Source organism: Chiloscyllium plagiosum, chromosome 17, assembly GCF_004010195.1.
Source record: "Chiloscyllium plagiosum isolate BGI_BamShark_2017 chromosome 17, ASM401019v2, whole genome shotgun sequence".
NCBI classification, from domain to species: domain Eukaryota; kingdom Metazoa; phylum Chordata; class Chondrichthyes; order Orectolobiformes; family Hemiscylliidae; genus Chiloscyllium; species Chiloscyllium plagiosum.
Window position 1 is genome coordinate 16606571 of NC_057726.1, and position 27022 is coordinate 16633592.

At 40.5% G+C, this 27022-nt stretch overlaps 1 protein-coding gene across 2 annotated transcripts in view; it reads left to right on the forward strand.

Annotated features, from left to right (window-relative positions):
• The first annotated feature begins 2939 nt into the window (after nucleotides 1-2939).
• irf8 (interferon regulatory factor 8) overlaps nucleotides 2940-27022 on the forward strand; it is a 28624-nt gene continuing 4541 nt past the window's right edge. The window contains exons 1-8 of one of the 2 annotated variants that reach the window (XM_043706617.1): nucleotides 2940-3036; nucleotides 3251-3437; nucleotides 5516-5699; nucleotides 8432-8517; nucleotides 15565-15670; nucleotides 17111-17164; nucleotides 22535-22921; nucleotides 26613-26731. In XM_043706617.1, coding sequence (XP_043562552.1) covers nucleotides 3258-3437; nucleotides 5516-5699; nucleotides 8432-8517; nucleotides 15565-15670; nucleotides 17111-17164; nucleotides 22535-22921; nucleotides 26613-26731 — 1116 coding nt within the window. In that variant the 5' untranslated portion in view covers nucleotides 2940-3036; nucleotides 3251-3257. Of the gene's footprint in view, nucleotides 3093-3250; nucleotides 3438-5515; nucleotides 5700-8431; nucleotides 8518-15564; nucleotides 15671-17110; nucleotides 17165-22534; nucleotides 22922-26612; nucleotides 26732-27022 lie in introns of both variants that reach the window. The other variant, XM_043706616.1, reaches the window with a different exon arrangement.

A 27022-nucleotide genomic window follows, 5' to 3' on the forward strand; every position in this document is an offset into this window, starting at 1 on the left:
CCCAGATACCAAAATCCAATCCAATTTGAATTTTACTGTTTGGGATGACATCAAACCAATGAAATGATCCTATGTTTTGGGATATAAAACCGGACATTTTGAACAGTTAGGGGGAGAGCTGCCAAGAACACCAACCACTATAGACTGCTAGCCAAAGAGCTCTCTGAAAGGTATCTGTCCATAAGACATTTGTGCAGCAGGAGACCAAAGCCAATCTAGAAAAATCTACAAAGGAGAATCGATAAAGCTGACTGGTTTTGAGGTGGAAATTTTTTTTGTAAATCGCATATCGGGGTATTTTTTTATCGGACCAGTATTGTAGACTGGGAGGTAAAAAATAGGTTTAAGAGAAAGAGTTGTAAATAGATGTTGTTTTAATTTTCTCGGTTGGACTTAAAGAATAATGTTTCTTCAAATAGTGATATTTGTGATAGTTCTTTGCCTCTCGAAATTTAACAGATTTACGGCACGAGGTGAGCTTCTCTGCATGTCGCGTTTAAAATAGCAGAGCGGTTTACACCGTGTTGTAACATGGTAATCCAAGACTAGAGGGCAGAGGTTTAAGGTGAGTGGGGAAAGGTACAAAACGGACCTAAGGGACAACCTTTTCATGCAGAGGATGGCGTGTGTTTGGAATGAGCTGCCAGAGGAGGTATTGGAGGCTGGTACAATTACAACATTTAAAAAGCATCTGTATGGGTATATGAATAGGAAGGTTTGGAGGGATATGTGCCAAATGGGACTAGATTTATTGAGGATTTCTGGTGGCATGGATGTGTTGAACCAAAGGGTCTGTTTCCAAGCTGTATGTCTCTATGACTGTATGAAGTGAAGGTGGGGTTGTGTGTTGTGGGATGGATGGGAGGTCCATGATAGGGTGGAAGGCAGGAGAGATTGAATGACGAAAGGTTTTATGGTGCAAAGGTCAAGGAGAGTGTTAATAGATATAGTAAAAGAACAAAAGATTTATCTATAAGAGGTGAAAATGGCTGGAAGGTTGCTGCCTGAAAGAAATTGAATTAAATAAACAAAGAGAGAAAAACACAACTTGCAAAAATATTACTAAAATGGAGGTGAGGTTATATTGAAAAGAATTGAACTCAGAGGTGAATCCAGAAGACTTTAAGTGCAAATTTGAAAGAGGAGCTGCAGTTTCACTGAAACACTGCAACAGGCTGAGGACAGACAGGTCTGGATGGGAACAAGGTGGAGAATTGAAATGACAAATAACATGATGCCTCGAGTTGTCCTCAAGGATTGAATCAAGGTGTTCCACAAAGCAGTGCCCTGGTGTAGAGGAGATTGAATTATGAGCTGCAAATACTTTATTCGAAACTGCAAGAATACAAATGAATCTCACAGAGTAGGAGTGTTTGTGCCCATGGATAATGAGGAGAGAGAAGTGGAAGTGTAGATGTTACATCTCATGCACTTGCATGGAAAGGTGCAGTAGGAAAAGGGATAACTTGCAGATGACCAAGGAGAGGGCTAATATGTCATGGAGGGAGCTATCTTTACAGAATCCTGAAAGCGGAGTGCTTGGGAAGATGCATTTGGTAGTGCTATCACTGGACATGGTAATAAATCGAATGGGATGGTATGTTGAAAACAGGCTGTTGGACAACAAGTTAGGACAAGAGAAATCCCATCATTATTCTTTGAGGGAGGGGAAGTGGAGCGAGCAGAAATGTGTGAGATAGATTGGACACGGTGGAGAGCTGTACTTATTAGGGTACTGATATAATGTGGCGCTGGAAATAGCACAGCACGTCAGGCAGTATCCGAGGAGCAGGAATCGACGTTTCAGGCAGGACTGATGAAGAGCTTATGCCCCCGATATGTCGACTCTCCTGCTGCTCGGATGCTGCTTAACCTGCTGTGCTTTTTCCAGCGTCAGACTTTACCGATCGACTCTGACTCTCCTGCACCTGCAATCCTCACTATCTCCTTCTAGAAGGGGAATGGTAGGTGATGAATCCAGGGTTGGATTAAAAAAAAAGTCAGATTGGAAGTGCTGGTATTGAAGGTTACTACATATGACAGAGAAACTGGGCAATTGGGAATAGGAATCAGAATTTTGCAGTGCATGAGGAGGCCATTCGACCCGATGTACCCTGTGGGCTTCTGAAAAAGCGATCTCAACTCAGTTCCCTCTCTATCTCTGTAGCCGTGTAAATCCATCACTTTCCGATGTATATCCAGCTCTCAAGTCTAATGGTAGAGGGAACAAAGTAAATTGGATACAATGGAGGTAAAGTTGATTCAGAGAAAGGATATTCTGATGGTCTCTTTTTTCATCACGGAAGTGTCAACTTGGTGCACTGACCACTGCTGGACAAGTCAGTTAAACGTACAACACCCGTCTGTGGGTGTTGTCCAATGAAAATAAAGTCTGTACAAATGAGGGGGTGCGGAGGGGTTGTTTCATTGGGAATTCATAAAAAAAATGCCTTAAGAGAATTGCGACAGGGTTCTCATTCCCCGATACTATTACCACCCTGGGACAGGAGGAGGCGTACAGGACCTGGGAAATTCCCCCAATTAAATAGCAGTACATGCCACTCAGTAAATCCCCCTCTCCCCCTACGTGGATACAACCATACGACTGGAAAATACAATGGACTGAATATCAAGAAACAATAAAAAGCGTCTTTCGCGAAATGTGCTGCTGGAAACTGTGATCGGCGGTCCTCAGACCTCCCAGAAAGAGAGAGGGATATTCAGTTAACACACACACGGCCATCAGATGCGCCACTGCACCGACTTCCAACCCATCTGATTTCTTGTAAACGGTTTAGACTGGGAGGAAATCCCTCCTGCCTTCCCATCTGATTGGCCCCGCCGCCTGAACTTTGCTAAAATGTTTGGCAGTCCGCCGTGTCAATGAGCTGACAGTTGTCAAACATAAGCCCCACCTTCTTACGAGTTCATAAACGCACAGTTCAGCTCAAACCGAGATAGGACGGCATTGATTGTCAGACAATTAAAGGACAGGAGATACGAAACCAGGAGAGGAAACGCGAGCACTGGAGTTTGGTAATAGACCTCTGTTAATTATACCTGGCGCAGAGCTGCTGTGGGATGATGCAAGGGTGAGGGTGCACTTTCAATGCTGCATTACAAACTTTTTCACAATAGTTTTAAAAATAATATTTTGTTTCTGAGTAACTTGTCTCATGATTTAGGACGAATTCAATTCGTTAGTTACCAGGTAATTATTCCCTGATGGGTTAAAATGTTGCTATTGCAGGATTGGCATGGTCGATAAAAACAGCACCGGTATGCGCCGTCTCAAACAGTGGCTCATTGACCAGATTGATAGCGATCAGTATCCAGGCTTGGTGTGGGATGATGAGCAGAAAGTGACTTTTCGGATTCCCTGGAAACACGCCGGGAAACAGGACTACAACCAGGAGGTGGACGCTTCGATCTTCAAAGTACGACGATTCTGGCACAGTTTATGATGCTGCATTTATTAATTTTCATGTAGCAGTTCTACTTGACAATACACAATCGCAATACTTAGCTACAATGTAGCCAATGGTAAAGCATACAGATTAGGTTTGGGGACACTCTGGAGGTTTGTAGCAAGTTAGTCCAGTTACCAAGCTGTAGGCGGATATAGACATCTTTATGCACACCAATTTGCTTCATTGACTTTGAGGCCGGTCTGTATCAAGGGACCTGAGCTCAGTTTAGATGTTGTCAGATGTTTTTCGAGGAATGAGATTCGCTGAAAGACAAAACTGTCGGGGCATAATTTGAATTCGAAAAATGTAAATTATACGGTATTTTTCCGAGGAGTTGAGAAAGCTAACCTTTTTACAGATATTACTTTAGTGAAGGGGTGTCTCAATTAATAATGAAAGCCAACTTCTCAGTTGTGTAGAAAATAGTGGCAATTTTTGCTTCATTCACTACCATGACCAATATTTTCTTGCTCATTATCTTGCAGTAGCCTCTCCAGTTGCAGTAAGGTTAGATTCTGCAATTGCAGTAAGTTTAGGGATTTAGCTGTTGCAATGAAAACAAAATCATTTTACGAAAAAAATGTATAGAGCAAGAAGCTGGATGTAAGATGTATTTAAGACTGAAGGTGAAAGTATTTTAAAAACTATTTATTTAGTTTATTGGGAGGGATTATTTACCCAAGTTGAGCATGCTTTTAATGACAATATTATCAAGTCCAAGGGACAGAACCAGCTACAGATCCAAAACACAAAGAATTGCAGATGCAGGAACATGAAACAAAAACAAATTGCTGGAGAACCGCTAGGGCGGCACGGTGGCACAGTGGTTAGCGCTGCTGCCTCACAGCGCCAGAGACCCGGGTTCAATTCCCGCCTCAGGCGACTGACTGTGTGGAGTATGCACGTTCTCCCCGTGTCTGCGTGGGTTTCCTCCGGGTGCTCCGGTTTCCTCCCACAGTCCAAAGATGTGCAGGTCAGGTGAATTGGCCATGCTAAATTGTCCGTAGTGTTAGGTAAGGGGTAAATGTAGGGGTATGGGTGGGTTGCGCTTCGGTGGGTCGGTGTGGACTTGTTGGGCTGAAGGGCCTGTTTCCACACTGTAAGTAATCTAATCTAATCTAATCTGTAAGTAATCTAAAAAAAAAACTTCAGCAAGTCTGGCAGCATCTGTGATGAGAAGGCAGAAATAAGGCTTTGAGTCTTGTAAATCTTTTTCTGAACTGAAAACCTTAGCTATAGATCTCTTTGTTTGCGTCTGGAAATCGGACTGTGGAAGTATTTGGAAATTTCGCTGAGTGACAAGAGCAGAGAACTGAACATTTCCAGTTGAATATAACACATTATTAAGTGGCAGTTAGGGCAAAGTTTTGGCAGCTGAACAAAGGTTTAATCTGAAGTTCAGTTGTGTATCAACATCCATTGAGGCAGTATGTTTAGATTAAGGGCACTGTAACTCTTTAAGCACAAAGTTTCTTAATGTCTAGATTTTGTTTTGCTTCTGTTGAATTTTATTTTAAAAACCATTTGATTTGGTGCAACTGTCAAGTGGAACATTTAAAGTTGTAAAATATATATATTTAGAAGGTGAATGTATTTCTATTGGAAAAGAAGTAATTGGAATATCTACCTAACATCCAAGATGCAAATTTCCCCTTGCCTTTGTCTGCCTTGTCACTTGGACTATTGTGAAACTTAAGAAGACTTGGACAGAATTGTTTTGTTTTGAGAGAACAATAAAAGCAAGGACATAGCTGATTGTTATAAAATATCTCACAAATACAGGTGTAAGTGGGAAGGCATCTTATTATTTTATCACCTGCTTTTTAACATTTGGATTAAAACAGCCAAAACCAAGCCTGTTCTTTAACTGGAGGTGGAAAAGGAAGTTGCAGTTCTATTGACTGGAGATTAACTGTTAGCAGAAATCAGAGATGTGAGAGGTCACCACTTTAATGGCTTCCAGTACAAGAATAATTCATAATGCACCAAAGAGTTTGTTGAGACTTGCTACTAACTTATGCTTTTATGTTACATGGCACTTATAGGCTTGGGCTATTTTCAAAGGAAAATATAAAGAAGGTGAGAAAGCAGAGCCTGCCACATGGAAAACGAGACTTCGTTGTGCGCTCAACAAAAGTCCAGACTTTGAAGAAGTAACTGACCGTTCACAGCTTGACATCTCCGAACCATATAAGGTTTATCGAATTGTTCCTGAAGGACAGCAAAAATGTGAGCATAAGTTATTCAGCAGCTTTGGCAGATTATGTACCCTGTGTTCCGCCATCAATTCACCCATGTACTTTTGTAAATTTAGATTCAGTGGTTTCAGCCATGTTTGTTCTTTTACTGTCTGAAAGCGCAAGATACATTTTGATGAGTTGCTCCATCTCAAAGTCTTGAGTTTTCCTTGTTTTCTTGGCTGACCTATTAGCCGCCATGCATTTCTGATATTTTCTGTTTTTCTGTTTTCTTTTACTTTTTCTTAAAGATTTGATTCATAAGACATTGGTTGGATGCTTGGGATATAAAAGGTTGTTGAGAAATCGTTCTTTTCAATATTATGTGGGGTTTGGGAGAAATAGAAACATTAGCGTAGCACGGTGACTCAGTGGCGAGCACTGCTGCGTTATAGCACCAGGGACCTAGGTTTGATTCCAGCCTCCAGTGATTCTGCAAACTCCACACAGCCATGGGTTTCCTCCCACAGTCACAAATATGTGCAGGGTTAGGCAGATTGACCATGTTAAATTGCCCATAGTGCCCAGGGATGTGCAGACTAGGTGGATTAGCCATGGGAACTGTGGGGTTACAGGGTTAGAGTAGTGGGGTGTGTCTGGGTAGGATGCTCTTTGGAGGATTGGTGTATACTTGATGTGCCAAATGGCCTGTTTCCAAGCTGTAGGAATTCTATGATTACCAGATTTCGTCAGGTGGAATTAGATTGATTACTTCTTTGAATAAATGTTTTTAACTCTTCTGTCAAAGTTTGGGGATGACTTGAAAATAAGTTGCTTTGGTTTCATTTAGGTCTATTGTACTTTCAATATGTTCATTATATGAATATTAGTAACACGTCAAATTTATTTTGTTGGGAATCATAGCAGCAGAGAGAGAATTTTGGTATGAATGTATTACGCAACATATGATATATATCATATATCAAGACATTGCTTGTTGAAATTGTGCAGCTTTTTAGGAAATTATAGTCATGACTTCAGGCAGGAGGAGAGTATTAGGTTATCCAACCTCCTTGTTTAACTTTGATGCAATGTCAAGCTGACAAAATGAAGCAGAACGCAATCAGCTTTGGCATTCTGCTGACGCAAAGGAATCAAATAACTTTTGGTTAATACAGCTCTGCTCTTTTGAAATAAAGCGGTAGATTAATCATGCTTGGACAGCAATATACGCAATTAAAATATCTTCAGAAGACTGAATCAAAATAAGATCGGCTTATAAATTTTGTGTGGCATTTGTTTGATCTAAGAGGAAGGTGGGGAATAATTTGACCTGTTTGAGGAGCTTAATGAGCCCCCGCAGATAGCTGAGACAATTTCCTGAATTGCAATCTTTAGTATTCCAGGGCATGGTTTTTGATTGGGCAGCCAGATAATGACGAGAAAAAAAACAAAGAACTGCAGAAAGTGGAAATCACAAATGAAAACAGAATTTGCTGGGGAAACTCAGCAGGTCTGGCAGCATCTGTAGAGAGAAAGCAGAGTTAACGTTTTGGGTCCACTGACCCTTCTCCAGAACTGATTGTAAAAGTCTGGTACATATGCTAAAGTTGATGTGGAGTTGCCAGTATTGGACTGGGGTGGACAAAGTCAGAAGTCACATGACATCAAGTTATAGTCCAACAGGTTTATTTGAAATCACAAGTGCCTTCATCTGATGAAGGAGCAGCATTCCAAATTTCAAATAAATCTGTTGGACTGTAACCTGGTGTTGTGTGACTTCTGACTTTATGCTCAAGGTGGGGTTGGGGGGACGCAATAGGAGTAAATGATAAGTAGAAATGGAGCCCAAGGAAAGAGAAAAACAGTGAGCAGACAAAGAAATGGATAAAGGTCATCTTGGGCAAATGAATAGCTGCTCATGGGGACAATTAGTGACTGACAATGAGTTATTTCTGGCAGTAGTGTGATGGGTTTGAGGTAGGGACATTGGAGAAGATGCTCAAGCCTTAAACTTGTTGAAGTTGATATTGAGTCCGGAAGGCTACAGGGTACCCAAGGGTATAGTTGTTGTCTCTACAAAGGGGAGACAAAGTGCAGACTAGACATACTGTCCACTGAAATGCCCCTGAGTTTCTGGTTGCCTGCTACTTCAACACACCACCATGTTCCCTGGCCAGCATCACTGTCTCGGGCTTGCTGCAGTGTTCCAGTGAAGTTCAGCACAAGCTGGAAAAACAGCACCTCATTTCCCACTTGGGGACCCTGAAACCTTCTAGACTCAATAGCGTGTTCACAATTTTAGGGCCTGAGCACCTTCTTCCATGTCCTTACCTCAACCCCACACACCGGGCCTTGTTATCAATGGACTGCTACCACAAACAGCTCATTGTCAGCCACTAATAGCCCCCATCAGCATCTACTCATTTTCTCAGGCTGACCTTTACCCCCTCCTTTGTTTGCCCAACTGTTTTTATTTCTCTAGGCATCATCTCCACCTTTCATTCATTCAACTATTCCATCTTTAGCATAAATAACAACCTTTTTACAGAAAAAAGGCAGATGTGCAAGAAAGAGACTATTTTCTCATTAAATGTGCCGGGTAAACCTGCCCTGGACAGTAAATATAGACACATTTCTATAAACAAGTCCTTTCTGGTACTAGTACGGATACGATCACTTCGACAAATTACTTGCATCGAATTAACATATCCCAGAATAGTGACTGAATGTTGTGTCCTGTTCATTGTACTGACTGAATGGATTTTAAACTTTCTAAAACAGGTAAATTTGGCAGTAACTCCAATGAACAAGGTGATGTCACTGATATGGATTGCAGCCCCCCTGGATCCGATGAGCTTATGAAGGATGTAAGTGACTGTGTTCCTTTTACCCCTTTGTTATGGTTTAAGCATGTGATAAAATGGTTAAAGTTAGTTGCTTCCGTACCTGTAGGTCTAAATAAGTTGCAATGCAAACATGGATGTAAAATGAAGAGTTCAGTACCTTCTTTTGTTTGATCATTCTGTGTATAAAGAAGGAATAGATTTGTGTATGGCCTTATATGTCTCTGATATTCTAAGTCTTCACTCTCCAATGAAAGACATTTCAAACGACAGTCACATTTACTGTGTGGAAAGATTTAACAATCAATTTGAATATGATCAGGTCACACAAGTAGCTGACGAAATATATGATTGCTTAGTCCATTTCATATTAGTATTAACTGTGAAAGCATGTTAGTAACACTTGGGAGACCTTATTGTTCTTGGAAGGTGCTTACCTGATGATTTGATGATTGAACATTGTGGCTGAAGGCCGGCATGGTTCTCAAATCTACAGAAGTATTGATGTATTGTCCAGCACAAAGTAAATGTTCAAAGTGAAAGGCAACAATGGTCTCTCTTAGTTAAAACTTTGTAGTTTTATGTACACAGACTTTATTTCAATTTTCTACTCTCATTCTTTGAAGGCATTAACTCTTGCTAAGGTATGATTGCCCTGAACTAATTTGTAATCCAAGTGTTCATTTTCATGTGCAAGTCAGTTTAATGATTATGGTATAGCATCATAGCGCAGGCTGATCAGTTCGTATTCTGATGACATTCCATTAAAAGTCACAGAATGAGCAATTCCAGTTTATATTTTCTCTTCCTTTTCCAATTGTGGCAATCTGACTGAGAGCCCAGAACAGCCAATGTGATATAGATTTAGAATCCTGTTTAGTCCATTATTGTTTTTGTGGCTTTGCTCTAATGAAACAAAAAGCCATGAATTAATGAGGAAACTTCTGCTATGACTTTATATAAACAATAAAACCAGCTACAAATGAAATTATGTTTGTTCTGCATCATTATGCAGATCAGTGCAAGTTTGCGTCAGGAACGGTCAGCATTTGACAAATAGAGACTCAGAGCGAATACATGTTAATGGTATACAAATTACATTGTACAGATAAAGGGCATTGTTTAATTAACTACCGAGAGGGACTATCTTGGTGACCTTGGAGAGGGAGCATATGGTGTCCACTGAAATACTTGAGATCTTCTGTGACCAGTGGACACCACAGGAGCTGAAATACGTAATCAATTCTCATGATCGTATTTCAGTTTAAAGTTTGTCAATTTCATTTTGGCTTTTCTTTCATTTTATTGTCCCTTGTAAAAGGGCTGTCAACTGTTTCTTTAATTTCACTTTATTTCATTTGTCTCGCCAAAATACTATTAAAAAATGACTGTTGGGACACTGGGTTCGTAGCTAGGAAGCAAATACATGCAAAGCCGTGACCTATTTTCAGCGAAAATGTTAGCATTTAATTTCATTTGTCACCACTTGGCTTGGGACTGATATAACCGTATAGATTGTTCACAGAGCACTTCTCGCAGTGCCTCTTGTTTCACCTGGACTGCTTGAACATTCATTGTAGCAGCTCATTCAAATGGCACTATGTCTGTGAAAAAGCTTGTGGAGACTTGCATGTAGAGGGGCAATAGCCTGATGATATTAAGGAATGACTCGAGAGAAAGGTTTGCCAGAACTATTTTTATGAACATGAACCTCTCCCCTCTAAAATAAATGCCACCACCACCGCCATGTCCTGTTTCTGTCCCAATCTAATCCTGGAAAGGATTAAACAATTTTAATTTTTTTTAATTAGTGTCCATTTTTGATATGTTTCAGTTAAGTAACAAAGAAAACTCTCTTCTTGCACCAGCAATTATATACCAGGGGGAGCGGCATGACAATTCAGTGGTTAGCACAGCTGCTGTACCGGGCCAGGAACCTTGGTTCAATTCCAGCCTCGGGTGATTGTCCGTGTGGAGTTTGCATATTCTCCCCTTGTCTGTGCGGCTTTCCTCCAGGTGCTCTGGTTTACTTCCACAATCCAAAGATGTGCAGGTTAGGTGGATTGGCTACAGTAAATTGCCCATAGTGTCCAGGGATGTGCAGTCTCGGTGGATTAGCCTTAGAAAATTGTGGGATTACTGGGATAGGGTAGGGAGGTGTGTCTGAGTAGGATACTGTTCGGAGGGTCAATGTAGACTCAATGGGCCTCCTTCCACCCTGTAGGGATTCTATCGTATGAACTTCAGTTCTTCTAATCTTCCTTTTGCTCATGCCCCTAAATAGACTAATGTGCAGGTGGGATTGAAGGCAGATTACTGGCAGCGAGAACAGAAGTGAATGGGTAAGGTGATGACAGGATGGCCAATTATTTTTATGAAAACAGTGTGCACATTTCCTTGTTGGTGCTATGGCATTCAGATATAAAAGAGTGAATTTCCTAACAGCAGGAGAGTTTTGCCACTATCACTGAGCACTGAAAAGTTTTCAACCTCAGCTAATGGCGGGGTTAGTGTCCTTGAGTTGTGGTTAACTTGACTTCTCTGGTTTTTTTGCTTATACTTCCAGTTTCTGATAGTCATGCTCATTTGAGCAGGATTGTACGCTGGGTGTGGAATTTCAATTTTAGAACTCTTAAGTTGCAAGCATTTCAATAATTATTGCTCGCCGTGCATACAATATTGAAAATGGATGTGATATCAAGCTCAGATTATTTGTGAGCAGTGCAAATCCAGTGTTTTAAAATTAGACTTGTTCATTGTCAATTTTATACTGATTAAAATGGAAAAATTCATGATCTAAAATACAATATTATGGAAGCAGTTTTGCAGGGAGTGTTAAATTAGAAGCCTGAATGTGTATCAGTTTGGTTTTGACTGGGGTACAGTAAACTTTGTTTTTACCAGCACGTTATCAACTGGCACTCCTGATTACCAACAAAAATTATATAGTTTATTTTCCTCAATCTACCACGATGTTCAAGTATTTATGCTGTACATAAAGTATAACAGTGATGTGCATACTCCCTGCATTATGTTTCTATTACTTATTGTGTCTTTTTACATTGATTTGAGGAGCTGTTGAGTTTCTACAATTTATTTTTTGTTGATGCAGGTCTCTAGAAAGGCAAGGACTGGTTAGAGATAATTAGCATGTTTTTGTACATGAGAAATTGTGTCTCATGAACTTGATTGAGTTTTTTGAAGAAGTCACAAAGTGGATTGATGAGGCAGAGCAATGGAAGTGAGCTATATGGTCTTAGTAAAGCGTTCGACAAGATTCCTCATTGTAAATTGGTTAGTGAGGTTAGACCATGTGGAATACATGAAGAACTAGTTATTTCGATACAGAACTGGCTCGAAGGTAGAAGACAGAAGGTGGTGGTGGAGGGTTGCTTTTCAGACTGGAGGCCTATGACCAGTGGAGTGCCACAGGGATCAGTGCTAGGTCCACTATTTTTCGTCATTTATATAAATGATTTGGATGTGAACATAGGAGGTATGATTAGTAAGTTTGCAGGTGACACCAGAATTGATGGTGGAGTGGACAGTGAAGGAGGCTGTCTCTGAGTACAATGGGATCTTGATCACATGGGCCAATGGACTGACGCAGACAGATGGAGTTGAATTTAGATAATTGTGAGGTGCTGCATTTTGGAAAGGCAAATCAGAGCAGGACTTGGAAATTTAACAGTTAGGTTCTGCAGAGTGTTGCTGAACAAAGAGACCTTGGAGTGCAGGTTCATTGGAAAGTGGAGTAACCGGTCGATAGGATAGTGAAGAAGGCATTTGGTATGCTTGTCTTTATTGGTTAGTGCATTGAGAATATGAGTTGGGAGGTCATGTCAAAGACATTGGTTAGGCCACTGTTGGAATACCGAATGCAATTCTGGTCTCCCTGCTACAGGAAGGATGTTGTGGAACTTGAAAGGGTGCAGAAAAGATTCACAAGTATGTTGCCAGGGTTAGAGGATATGAGCTAAATGGAGAGGCTGAATAGGCTGGGGCTATTTTTCGTGGAGCATCAGAAGCTGAGGGGTGACTTTATAGAGATTTATAAAATCATGAGAGGCATGAACAGGGTAAATAGACAAGGTATTTTCCCTGGGATGGGAGAAGACATTAGTTCAAGATGAGAGTGGAGGAGAGATTTAAAAGGGACCTAAGGGTCAACTTGTTCACACAGAGGGTGGTGCATGTGTGGAATAAGCTCCCAGAGGAAATGGTGGAAGCTGGTACAAATACAACATTATGGGTATATGAATAGGAAGGATTTAGAGGGATATGGGCCAAATGCTGGCAAATGGGGCTAGATTAATTTAGGATATCTGGGTCAGCATAGACAAGTTGGACCAAAGGGTCTGTTTCCATGCTGCATATCTCTAAGACTATGACTCTATGTCGATAGTTCGAAGCTTTCTTGAACAGGGTTTTCTGTCGTTATGTGTACCTCTTGATTATCTGAATATTTGATCACTCTTGGTCCCATAGGTGCTGGTTATTAAAATGCATGCTGTAGCTAGTCATGCATTATAAAGATTGCTGGCCATGTCATAGAGTCATCGAGTCACAGAGATGTACAGCATGAAAACAGACCCAGTGGTCCAACTTGTCCATGCTGACCAAATATCCCAACCCATGTCTAGGCTAGGAATGTATAAGTCACTGAGAGAGTACACCATTGTTGGAATTGTTGCCGATTGAATATGATGTTAAAACGACGTTTGTCCACCTGTTGAGGTGGACAGTAAAGATTTCTGGTGATAATTTAGGAAGAACCTTCAAAGAATAAAGAGAAAAACTGTCCTTGCCAACATTATTCTCTCAACTAATTCTACCAAAAATGTGGATTACCGGATTGTTTATTCATCCCCTTACTCATCAAAGTTTGTGCTACATAATTGTTTAGTTGCCCTTAAAGTAGTTCATTCGATATTTATCACACATTTTCATTCATTCATTGGCTATAGGTGTCTCTGCAATGGCCAGCACTTGTTGCTGATCCCTAATTGTCCTTTAGACTCTGTTGATGAGGCACTGCTGTAGTCCATTTTATATACGGCCATTTAGAGTGCTGTTAGGAAAAGACTTCCAGGATTTTCAACGAATGAGGGTGAAGAAACAACAGTAGACTCAAAATGCAGGATGGTGTGATGCTTGGAAGGGATCTTGCAAATGGTGGTGGTTCCATGCATCCACTGTTCTCGTCTCTCTAAGTGGTATTGATCACTTGTTTCAAAGGGACTGTGGAAGGAACCTTGGAGAGTTGCTGTGGTACATCTTGTGTACAGTACCCACTACTGCCGCTGTACAGTGGTGAAGAGAATGGATGTTTGTTTAGGTTGTGGAAGCTGAATGAATGGGTTGCTTTGTCCTGGATGTTGTTGAGCTTTTGTTGTATTATGGGAACCACCTTCTTTAAGACAAGGGGAGAGTTTGCCATCACATTTCTGACTTGTTGATGGTGCACAGGCTTTGGTAAGTTAGGACGTGAATTGCTCACCTCTGATCCCCCTGTGTAGCCATAAAATTTACATGACTAGTCCAGTTTCAGCTTTCAGTCAGAGGCAAACGTACAATGTTGATTGTCTGCACTGGGGAAGCAGAGATGACAATGCCATTGAATGTCCAGGAAGTAGATTCTTTCTTTTTGATGGTCATTACTTGGTGCTTGTGTGGTGTGAATGTCACCAGCTACTTATCATTCTGAGACTAAAAGTCCATGTCTTGTGTATGTGGACATGGCTTCTTTAGTATTTGAGGAATCATAAAATCCCTACAGTGTGGAAACAGGCCGTTCAGCCCAACAAGTCCACACCGACCCTTCAAAGAGCAACTCACCCAGACCCATTGTCGCCTGACTAATGCATCTAACCTACACATACCTGAACATTATGAGCAATTTAGCATGGCTAATTCAACTAACCTGCACATCTTTGGACTGTGGGAGGAAAGCGGAGCACCTGGAGGAAACCTACGCAGACATGGGGAGAATGTGAAAAATCCACACAGTCACTAGAGGTTGGAATTGAACCTGGCTCCCTGGCACGATGAGACAGCAGTGCTAACCACTGAGCCACCGTGCCGAATATTACTCAATTCTGTGCAGTCATCACTGAACATCCACAATTCAGGGCGTTATGGTGGAGGGAATATAATAAAAGATGCTGGGCTAGCTGATCAGGGAACAATCCTGAGGAACTCCTGCGGTGATATACTGGGACTGAGATGTTTGGCCTCATCAAGGACAACAGTCTTCCATTGTTTTAGGTATGCATTCGACCAATAGAGAAATTTACTCCTGACTTCCATTGACTTCAATTTTGCACCAGCTTCTAGATGCCAAACTCCGTTAAATGCTGCCTTGATTTCAAGAGCAGTAGTTGTTATTTTATTCCCCTGCCCCGCGGTATTCAGCTTTTTCTGTCTATGTTCGGACCGGGCTGTAATCAAGTCCAGAAAGTGAGCTGATGAATGAATGATTTTACTGTCACGTGTCTTGCAGTAAGTATACAATAAAATACAGAAATTTCTTGCCATGAATTAGGAACCGTCTTAAATAACTTACAAAAAAGGAAAAGGACAGATAAACCTTAAAGAGAGTCCATCAGTACTGAGCCAGCTATGTAAGTGCCACATGACTGCACGGTGGTGACTTATTCCATCACTTTGCTAATAGACAAGCTTCTGCAAAGTACAACTTTGTAAATGTTAGTCATTGCTTTTCCTTTTCCCAACTTAATTTCCCATTGCATGACACATGGAGCTTAACATTACTGGGTATGATGCATTGATTGGATTCTGACAGAGCAGCCAACTCTCCATTCAGGGGAATCAGGATTGAGGGAAAGGGATAAGTGGACAAAATGTGCAAATATAATGTTTCAAACTTTTCCTTAAGTAATATTTGAATTCACATTATTTATTGTTAAGCAACAGGAGCTGACATCAGTTTGTGAATGGGATGTATAATTGGAGGATAAAACAGACTAGTGTCTGTATAGAATGGTAAACTAGTAACCCATTAAGAAGTTTGGTAAGATAATTATGTGTCTTTTGAAATCCATTTTGCAGGTTATTGTGGATTACAATGGCATAATAAAGAGAAGTCATTCTCCACCACAGGAGGATTGTACAAGTCAACCACAGCAAGATTGGTGGGGACGACAAACCATTGAAGGTAATACAAGCCAACCCTTCCCTTTTTGCAATTGGGCTAACCAGCTGTAATCTGATTTATATACTTTTTCTGTTTGCTTAGCCTTTCAAAAAGGTTTATCACAGGATATGATCCATTAGTAGGATTCTGACAGATCAGAAAGTGGAATAGAATTTCCATTCATTGGAATATTGTCAGCAAGAAGAACAAAGATTTGTAAACTTTGAGCAGTTGCCATTAGAGGGCAGGAAAATTAAGAGAAAGTACTCCTCTACAAACAGTGAAGTAGAAATTGTGAAGATTTCAAATGGAGCTTTCTCTCCCCTCCTTGCATGATGTGAAGCATGTGATGGAATTTAAAAAAAAAATACCTGAGAAGAGCTTGCAATCAATCATCTACTTATGAGTAAACAATCCATAAGATTCTAGACAAACCAGGGGACTGAGAGCTGAGAACCCTTCATTCAGGAGGGAGGCTGTCAGAGTAGGGGCAGTATTAGGAGCAGGGGGAACATAGGAAGCAACGGTTAGGAAATGTAAAGTTTATGTTTTAGCAATCTGGCAACTTAAATTATGCATGAACACTTTGTATGTTTGTCTAAGCTTCCTTTCCTGCTGTTTAAGAGGAAATGTTTTAAACAAGTTAAAACTTGCATGAAAACAGTGCAGAGGAGTTTCAGATCTACTGGTAAGTGTGCAACCACCTACTCAAGGGTAATTTGAGATGGCATAAATGCTATCCTTGCCAACCACGTTTATATTTCAAGAATGAATAAGGAAAATGGATGGACATGTTAGTGTTACACAACCAAATCACACTGTAGTTTCAGGGCTTGTAGGTTGTAAGGAACAAAGAAGAATGGGATGGAACTGCAGTGTCAATTATTTGTGTGCCATTTATGGGTGAGGAAAGCTATTCAGGTTGATTTTGTTAATTCATATAGGAAGAACACATCCCAGCAATCAACCAATCAATAATATTTCAAGTTTGTAATTGTAACGATGATACATTTAAATTTCAATGAGATAGATCATGACTTAGTAAACCATGTTAATCATGGCTAAAAATCACAGGTTATAGTCCAACAGGTTTAGTTGGAAGCACTAGCTTTCAGAGCGCTGCCTGATGAAGGGGCAGTGCTCCGAAAGCTGTTGCTTCCAAATAAACCTATTGGAATATCGCCTGGTGCTGTGCGATTTTTAACTTTGTCCACCCCAGTCCAATACCGGGTCCTCCAAATCATGCTAATCATGATAGCGAGTCAACAGTCCATATTACATCTCTCCTGATAATCATTTCCAATAGAAGTGAAGCAAAAGTGAAAATGACCTTCCAACACCTTTGCATGGCTGCAGAAAGTCAAAGTACACCTCACCTCTGTTTTTCTTAGCTTTGTTTTGTTGTATTTCTCATTGTAACAGAGGTCTTGTGGTGCAATCTCTTCCTTTTCTTTGTTTCAGATTCTTCAATGCTGTATTATGCCAATAACTTTGGACCTATGCAACCCAATTCAGGTATAAAATCATTGCTCGTCATTATTGTTCATTGCAGTTCATATCTGATGCACACTTCCTGTATATATGTTGACATATGGTAGAAATAGGCGTGGAATTAGAAAAATATCACTAATATACTCAATGGCTATCACTGCTGCATTTAATCTTAAAGCCATAGCGCATAAGGGAAGGATTAATCTCTTAGACACCTTTGTATTTAAATTGGTACAAGACAACAGATATAAGTTAGCACCAATTTTTAAAAAAAGTATGCCTGACAAGTTTATACACCGAAAGCATCACTTAAGCACACTTTCCATGGACTGCTGAGATTTCTGCTAAACCATCATGTGCTTGTGTCCCAGACAGCCACTGATCCTCAATTAATTCACATAATCTGTGATCCTCAGGTGAATTGGCCATGCTCAATTACCTATAGTGTTCATGGATGTGTAGGTTAGGGGCATTAGTCAGAGGAAATATAGAGTAATAGGGGAGGGGAATGGTTCTGGGTGGGATACTCTTTGGAGGGTCGGTGTGGACTTGTTGGGCCAAATGGGCAGTTTCCGCATTGTGGGGATTCCAGGAAGTGTGCTATGAACAAAAAAGAAGACAGTAGAAATTTTGAAAGTTGAGAAAGCACATTTCGAACCTTGAGTGAACGTAACTGAAGAATAATAAGTGTTCGATAATAGGGCCCAAGGTGAAAAAGTTTCCATTGATCAGCACAGCTTGCAGAATTTGTACAATTAAAAGACTATCTTAGTGAGGAAAGGATTGTATTCGACATTAGATGACCTGCAGTTAGAGCACGCCTGAAGGATGTCGAACTTGCTCTCTGTAAATTGATCAACATGAGATTATACATCAGCAACCAGACCATTTTGATGGTAAACAAGACTAGGCCTTGCGTTATGCTGTTAAACCTTCCAGGCCGAAAAAACGAATAGTCACAGATAATGTGTAGGATGTAAATGGAATGGAAAACATTAGACAAAGGAAAAGAAAGCACGTCCAGCATGGAGAGAGCATTATTCTAACTGCAAGAATCTGAATCCATTTACAAACAAGCTTGAAGCAATTGCGGTGAGCACATGCAGATGGGTACTGGAGCGTTATCAGCTGAAGATGCTGATGAATCATGCTGCACTATACAACAAGCTGATATAGTCAGGTTGTCTGGTTTAACATGGTTTCTGCCTTTGGAGTGATGACTGCAGAAGGAGAACATCACGTCAAAGTGTCAAGTGGATACCAGTGCATCACAGACCTGTGCAAAGTGGAGATCCAAAAGAGAAACCCTTAAAAATAAGATAGAGCTGATATGATGACACCATACTTATGCTGAGAGGATAGATCACTCTCTGAGCCCATTGCATCTACATGAAGGAGAATCGGAATTCCAGATTATAGAAGGAAAGCAAAGAAAAAGCACTTTGATCATCCAGAGCAAGTCTAAAGTTTAGGCCAGTAACCCTCAACCTGCCAAAAGAGATTTATAACATCTTAGAGTACATTAAAGCACTGAATGTTGAATAGATCCTAGAGGATATAACAATATGTTTATAGGCTTAGGATGTCTCGCAGGAGAATATCACCTCGAAGTAGACGAGAATGCAAGACCAAATTAGTATCAGATGAAGAAAACCTGAGCTACTTTTATAGCCAGCCTGAAGGTTGAGATAGAAGACCTGGAAAGGAAGGGAATAATCAAGAAAGTAACAACTCCTAAAGAATAGCTTAGCAACATGGTGGTAGTGAGACAGCCTCCAAGGCTGACTATTCGTTGACCTTGAGGATTTAGTTAAAGCTCTGAAGAGATCGCATTATCCCATGCTAATTATCGAATGAGTTATGCCACAACCTGCAAAGACTAAAATCTTTGCTTCCTTAACTGGCAAATGAAGTGGGATGAAAGCAGTAACTCTCTAACAATATTCTGGATGTCATTCAAGAGATACAAATGGTTGCATAAGCCATTTGGCGTTTCCATAGCTCCAAGCACCACACTTTTTGACTTTGATCTCCAGCATCTGCAGTCCTCACTTTCTCCTATCAAGATGAGATAGTTAATGATCTTACTGGAGTGGAGGTTATAGTGGATAACTTGCTAGTTTATTGATGCAGAAACACAATGAAAGAAGCCATCAGTGACCATGTTCAAAATCTTGTGTGGCTGCTGGAAAGAGCTCTCCCAATGAACCTGAAGCTGAATAAGAAAAATTGCAATCAAAGATGTTTAAAATTAAGTGCAGAGCTTATGTACAGCAGCAAAACGTCTTTGCCCAGGTCCGGAAATGGTGACAGCTGTAAGCAGTGAAGTGGTAATCAACAACTGTAAAGGCAGTGCAATGATTTGTTGGATTTGGCAAATATTTAGCAAGGTTCTTGCCCCATTTGTCATCTGAGTGGGAATCATTACACCCGCTGGCTTCCAGGATGTGCTGTGGTACTGGGCGTGGAACAAGAAGCAAATTTACATCAAGCAAATAGTTTGGCAAGGCCACTACTGAAATACTATGACGTAAATTTGTATAATGTGACCCCAGCAAGGTCAAACTTGGAGCAACCCTAATGTATCCTAGATTCCCTACAGTGTGGAAACAGGCCCTTTGGCCATAAAAGTCCATACCGACCCTCTGAAGAGTAACCCACTCAGACCCACTCTACATTTACTGCTAAATGATGCACCTAACCCGCACATCCTCGAACACTATGGACAATTTTACCATGGCCAACTCACCTAACTTGCACACCTTTGGATTGTGGGAGGAAACTGGAGCACCCAGAGGAAACCCACGCAGACATGGGGAGAATGTGCAAACTTCACACAGTTGCCCAAGGCTGGAATTGAACCCAGGTCCCTGGTGCTGTGAGGCAGCAGTGCTAGCCACTGAGCCACCGTGCCACAAGGGCAGCCATTGTATTTGCATCCAGCACATTACTACAAATGGAACTTTGTTGTGCTCCGATTGAGAAAGAGTGCCTGGCCACTGTGTGTTTGTGAACATTTTCATCGATGCTTTCTTTGAAGAGAAAAAACGACAGTCGAGTCTGACCACACGCCAGTTCAAAGTATTTTTCTCAGGCTGGCACTATCTGTTCCAAAGAGTTTGGAAAGAATGTTCTTCGGATTGCAAAGATATCATCTGGGTGAGATGCACAAGCACGGAAAGCAGATGGACATCGCTGACAGGATATTGAGAACATGAAGGAAATAGAGGATGCTGTGACGGAATGTGAAACCTTCCAGATCCAATGAGAAGCAACAGCTTTACCTGCTCTGGAGTTCATCAACCCAGAAGAGACATTGTGCTCAAAAGTCAAAAGCCTTGTTCAAATCAAGTGAACTACCAAATAAATTGTAACACCCCAAGGGTTGCAAGAGGTGGTGATAGAAGGAAGGCTGAAAGGCATCAAGGACACTCCTATAGACATGAGCATATTGGGCAGATAGGTGCAAAATGACAGGCCAAAGTGGCACATTGGAGAGAGAATATCGGGTCTTTATACCTAAAGAGTGGAGAGGAGAGATGTTAGAGCACATCCATACGCCAAGGGATTGAGTCATAGAGTAATAGAGTCATAGAGATGTACAGCATGGAAACAGACCCTTCGGTCCAACCCGTCGATGCCAACCAGATATCCTAATTCTCGGAAGGACAAGAGATATGCTGTACTGGCCTAATCTGAATAATGAAATCAAGGACTGCATCAGCTAATGCAGTGGTTGTAATCAGTTCTTTGTAATTTCAAAAATAAAGTTTATTCATAAAAAATTTTTAAAACACAGTCACTAAAGCAGTTTGGTTCTGTATATTAGCATATGAAGGAACAAACATTGGAGTTTGACTCTATCCAACAAGTAAACCAAAGGCATTTCTTATATATGCAAGATTATATTTACATATACTTGAATCCCAAGCTGAACAAGCTGGAATGTTAGTGATGACACAACACCCCTCATTGTCCATGGACGAAGCTGGGAATAGACTTTTTTTCTCCTAAGAACTGATTATCATCTCACTGTAGCCTATTACTGACCACTGAGAGGTGAACCAGCTGACTTTCACGATTAGTGGTGAAATTGAAAACATACGTTATGACATTCTGAACATCGTGATGAACGACTGACCATGGCTCTCTGATCACAAGTGGAGAATTCAGTTGCTTAATAAAGCATTGTGAAATTCAACACCACAAGCATCTCTACGCCATCTTCTGTCAAATGGGAAAATGGAGGTGGCAGTAGAAATTACCAAAAGGAATCATGAAGAAATTGAGCACAGAAGTAGATGAGGCAATTGTTGAGTTGAGAAACATATCTATTGAAGGCAGGCAGTAGCCCTGTACAGACTTAATGTGACAGCACGCCTAACTTAATCTTCCAACAGCAAAAAGCTACTGAAGTCAGAAATAGTAACAGGCATGAGTGATGGAATCGAGGTAGAAGAGCATCAAGTTAAATTTCACTTTGAAAAGGCTGCAAAACAATTGCTAGATTTGAAAACCTCAAAGCACTCCACAAGAATCATCTCACATGACAGTTTGGGACCTCCATAGAGCAGTTATCACTTAGATCGCACACAGTGGTAATGAACAGCCAAATAAACCATTACAATCGCAGGCACAACTCAAGAAGCTGATCCAGATCTGACAACAGCCAGTCAGGAAAGTGTAAACTCAAAATCTGTGCAGACCATAGTTTAACCATCAGTGAGTGAGATCCAGCGCACCTTAACAATAGAAATGAAACAACAACTACAGGTACTGCAGCAACAACACAGGACACAGGACTGACACTGCCTGAGAAAGGAACGTTACCTAGCTGAACAGTCTGTGACGACACACATGCATACCATTAAGAGAATGCTATGATTTAAAAACTCCTAACCTCACACCAACTTCACTAGACTTCCTTACTGCTTTTCCCCATCTACCCTGTGATATGGCAGGATTGATTTCTGGCCACCTTACTCCCCCCCACAACTGGGTTCCTTGAAACCTCCATTTCCTTCACAGCTTTGCTGAATGCTGCCAGTCACCTTTTCACCCATGCCAATAGTAAGCTTGATTGTAGCAAATGTAAGAGAGAACCATCCTGTCATTGAAGGACCCAGATTTTGGCAGTTTCAGTTAAGGGGGGGGGGAAGTGAAGGATGACTTTTCTCTGGTTATATTTTGGTTGAATTTTCCCAAGCGTTTCAATGCATTTGAGGCACTCACTGACAGCCTCCTCCTCCCTGCCACCCTGCATTTTGACTGCTAATGACACATGCAGAATATTGCCGTGCTCTAGAATTATGAAATGGGGGCTCTATCAATTCTGCGTTGTTGGCCTCTGAACGCGAGATATTTTGAATCTCTCAAACATTGTGTTTTATCCAGGGTTTTGCCAGATGATAGTCACCTTTTATTATGGAGGAATTCCAATGTCCCGGGTTCCCATTCGGCGATCTGATGGCTGTCGAATCACCGTCCGTCATGCTCCCACCAGCAATGAGACCATATTCGGGCCAGAAGGCATGGAGCAGGTTCTGTTCCCGCCCACAAACAAGATCATGAACCATCGGCAGCAGCAAGTCACAAATAAACTCTTGACTCACCTTGAGCGTGGGGTGCTGCTGCTTAGCAACAACGAGGGCATCTATATCAAAAGGCTGTGCCAGGGCAGGGTTTTCTGGAGTGGCCCTTGTGCACCTTTTGCTGACCGGCCGAACAAGCTGGAGAGAGATGCGATAGTGAAGCTTTTTGACACAAAACAGTTTTTGCATGGTTTGTATTATAACTTTCTTTGGATTGTGCATTTATCTAATGTCGAAGAATATCCAATGGTGCTTAACGAGTATTATAAAATATAAATTAATGCCATACCACATAGGGGTTTAGCACAGGTGACTATGTGCTTGGTCAAAGAGCCAGATTTTAACTGGTGCCTTAAGATGTTAGAACAGTGAACGTATTTGAGAAGGACATTCCTGAGCTTAGACTAAAGTAAAATTAGATTTTAGTGCAAGAGGTGCTGGAACAGGACAGGTGCAGAAGTGTCAGTGTTATGAGAGGGAGGAGATTAAAGAGATTGAGGGAGGTGAGACTATCAAAACATTTTGAGAATGGAAATTACATAATCAAGGCAGTGGGAGCCAATGTAGATCAGGAAGCACTGATGGATAAATGGGATTTTATCTTTGGGAACTGGTTAACTGAGAAAGAGGTTCTTAATTGGGTTTGATCATTGTTATTGGTACAGAAATTAATATTTCACAGTATACCGTCCTGTTAGATCGTCATTTTGCACAGAAAATTGAGTATGAATGTTGCAATTTATTTTAATCTTAGCCTTTCACCTGGGGGTACTGGTATTAGAACATTATACCATAAGTATTTTGACCAAATGCCATTCTTCATCAACCTGTCTAGAGTGAAAGCGTTGATAAGCTATTTGACTGTAGATGTCATCATAGTTGGACCTGATCATGTTCTGAGTGAGCATTCATAACAAAACTTTCTTCAGCACAATGCAAGACATGGTCAAGATATGACAGAAAGTTTGATTATCTAAATTTGAACATCACATTGTATGCTGTTTTGCTTTACAGGCAGATCATAACATACAAGCACATACAGATCACAGGGTGCTTAGATAGAGCCAGGCATACAACTGCACAGGAGGCGCACTATCAAAAGACTAATGCTTCTGAGAAATTGTTTAACATCTATGTCAGAATATCAGAGGAATTTAAGTAAGGGTATGTTATCAGATATAGTGTATTCACTCCAACCGTATTTCACCTAGGTTTCAGTTAATAAGGGAACTGTTATTCCTGGTGGATATGTGTGATTTAATAAGTCTGAGTGATGTACTGAAGCTATTACAATATAATGGTAATTGTGAAATGGATTGTTTGCCACATTTGTACTCTATACCAGTTATGTTAGGTTATATTGATCCCAAATGTATCAAATGTGACACAGTACTTTTCTTGATAATAATCACCAAAAGCAGCACAGTATTTGGTTTGTTTCCTATGAACCAACCCAGTGTCCCAAAATCTTTCTTTGTGTGTGCTCTAGGTGTTTAATACCCTTCTCTAATATATCTTAACAATATAATTAGCAAAATATTAACATGTACTCTTAAAATTAACATCAATAAGAGATCTTTAGCTGATTGGAGCTGTAATTGGTTAGGGGTTGGTGTACTAGCATAGGGTATCAAAACTATTTCATAATGAAACCAAATGATCTGGGATTTGGGTCATAGCATTGTAAATAAAAAGCCAGCGTTTACTGCTTGGCAGTTATGCTAGGCCAGGAGTTCTGGCACCATGGGGAAGTATTGTCCAAATTGAATTTCTGGAGTCAGAGTAATTTGGATTATTTTGGATGATTGTCTGTCCTCTCTTTTGGGAGTTTACCTGGGAATGACTGTGACAAGCCTTGGGTTCCTGCTACCTGCGGCTGGGTACAAAGGCCAAATTCTTTGTCTCTTTTTTTGTTTTGGAAAAGCGCCATAAGATTCTCGAGACAAAAACGGAAATTGCTGGAAAAGCTCACAGGTCTGGCAGCATCTGTGGAGGAAATCAGTTAACGTTTTGGGTCCTGTGGCCCATCTTAAGAACCCATAAGACTCCAGTTGTATTTAATATGTGATAAATCCTGGTCACCTAGGTATTTGTCTCAGCTAAAATTTAGATGATACTCGTCTGTGTTAGTTACAGGAGTGTTAGATGACAGAAGGAAGCAGCCAGCTCTTTCTGCTCGATGTTGCTAAGATGCAAATATTGGAGGAATATGTTTTATGGTAGACTCCCTGGATTTGTATAATATTCTAATATGCAATTTCTGGCTTGAGGGAAAGTTACACACAAAAACATTTCTGTTGAAAAATGTTGAAAATGGCACAGTAAGTGAAGGGTGCGTACAAGAAGTTTCTGCCCTATTCTGTGACAGGAACTGCAAACTTGATTTCAGTCATTTAAACCTGTAACTTGATTGTTCATGTCCAACAATAGCTTATATTTCTCTACTTCACCATGTTACAAATTAATAATTGCACCTTTTTTGTGTACAGACTGCTCAGTTGACTGATTCTGATACTTCTTTTGCCATTTATGGAAAGGGAAAATAGGCAGCTGCCCTCCGCAAAATGTGCAGATTTGGATTGAGGGATGCATTTAAAGGCACTCGTCATCTTTTGATGTACTTGCATTTCCTTGAGCAGCACTGACCTTAATCCTTAAGCATCCTAAGAATACTAAAAGAAACAGAAGAAAAGGCAGGGAAGGAATTTAAAAAATCAGTATTGCTTGGCAGTAAGTTACATGGAAATGAACAGGAATCGAAGCTGACAAGTCTCTTGCACCTGATAGTTTGCATCTTAAGGTCTTGGAGGAAGTGGTTGCAGAGAAGAGAACAACAAGTATAACATCACCATTCAAAAAAATGGTGGAGAATGCAGAATACAAATTAGGAAATTATAGGTTCATCTATTATCTGTCATGTTAGAAAATGCAAAAATCTGTTCTATTGAGGAGTTTGGAAAAGGGAGAGAGCTTAGTTGAGTATGCAAAAAGAGGCAGATGGTGTCTCATGTGGGAAAATGTGAGGCAGTCCTCTTGAAAGAAAGAATAGAAAATCAGATTATTATGAAAAAATAGAAATAATGCAGCATACTGCAGTTTAGAGGGAACTGAAGGCCCATGTACATGAATTACAAATCACAAGATGTTAGCATGTAGGCACATCAAGTAAATAGGAAGGAAGGCAAATGTGTCCCATTGAAGATCAAGTTTCTTCTCACATAAGTTTTTGGAATTCTCTGCCACAGAGCAGTGGAGACTGACTCATTGAACGTATTCAAGGCTGAGTGCGACATTTGTCAATAAGGGAGTCAAGGACTATTGAGGACAGGTAGGGAATTGGAGTTAAGGTCACAATCGCATAACACTTGATCTTAATGAATGGCAAAGAAGGATTGATAAGCCTAATGCTGTTATGCCTCTGCACTTCTTATAATGTTTTGGTCATTATAGAACACTGTACATGTAAGTTGTTTATGTCTTGTAAACTTTATGTGCAGATTCTCCTGCGTATCAAACCTTACCTGTAGAACTATTAATAAACATTGGTGTATCAGAGAGGAAAGACATTTGCAAATTAATCTTCTAAGTTGTTAATTCAAAAAGTGCTTGTGCATTAGTTGAAAACAATAGTTTTGGGTATCTAATATATATAATTATTGAAGTCACCCACATCAGTATGGGCAGTTAGACAATGTATTTGTAACAGAAGCTTATATATACATTATATACAGCTATTGGCATGCATTTATAAATGATAGAAAATCTTTTTGGATGCAAATTTATGTTAATCTAACACAAGAGTTAAGTAACAGTTAGACTTAAACTTGCAATGTAATGGTGATGATGGTTTGTGGTCTTAAAATATTGTACTTCTCTTCCAGCTTTGCAGCTTTACACAGAGAACCCCCAGTGTGTCCTTCCAGATAACAAAGTGATTATATGTTTTGGAGAGGAGTTTCCTGACATGAAACCCATCAACAAAAAATTAATTATAGTGGAGGTAAAGGAATTTATTACATTGGAGTGGGGTGGCGGTGATGTAGTGAACTAGTAATCAGAGTCCCAGGTTAATATTCCACTGTGGAAAATGGTGAAATTTGAATTTAATACAAGTCTGGAATAAAAAGTCAGTGTGATGGTGATCAGAGCTCTGTTGTGTATATATGGATTGTTATAAACATTTAACTGATTCGTTAATGTCCTTTTATGGAAGGAATTCTGCCATCTTTACCTGGTCTGGCCGACATGCAAGACCAGAGTCACAGCAATGCAGCTGACTGTTCCCTCTGGG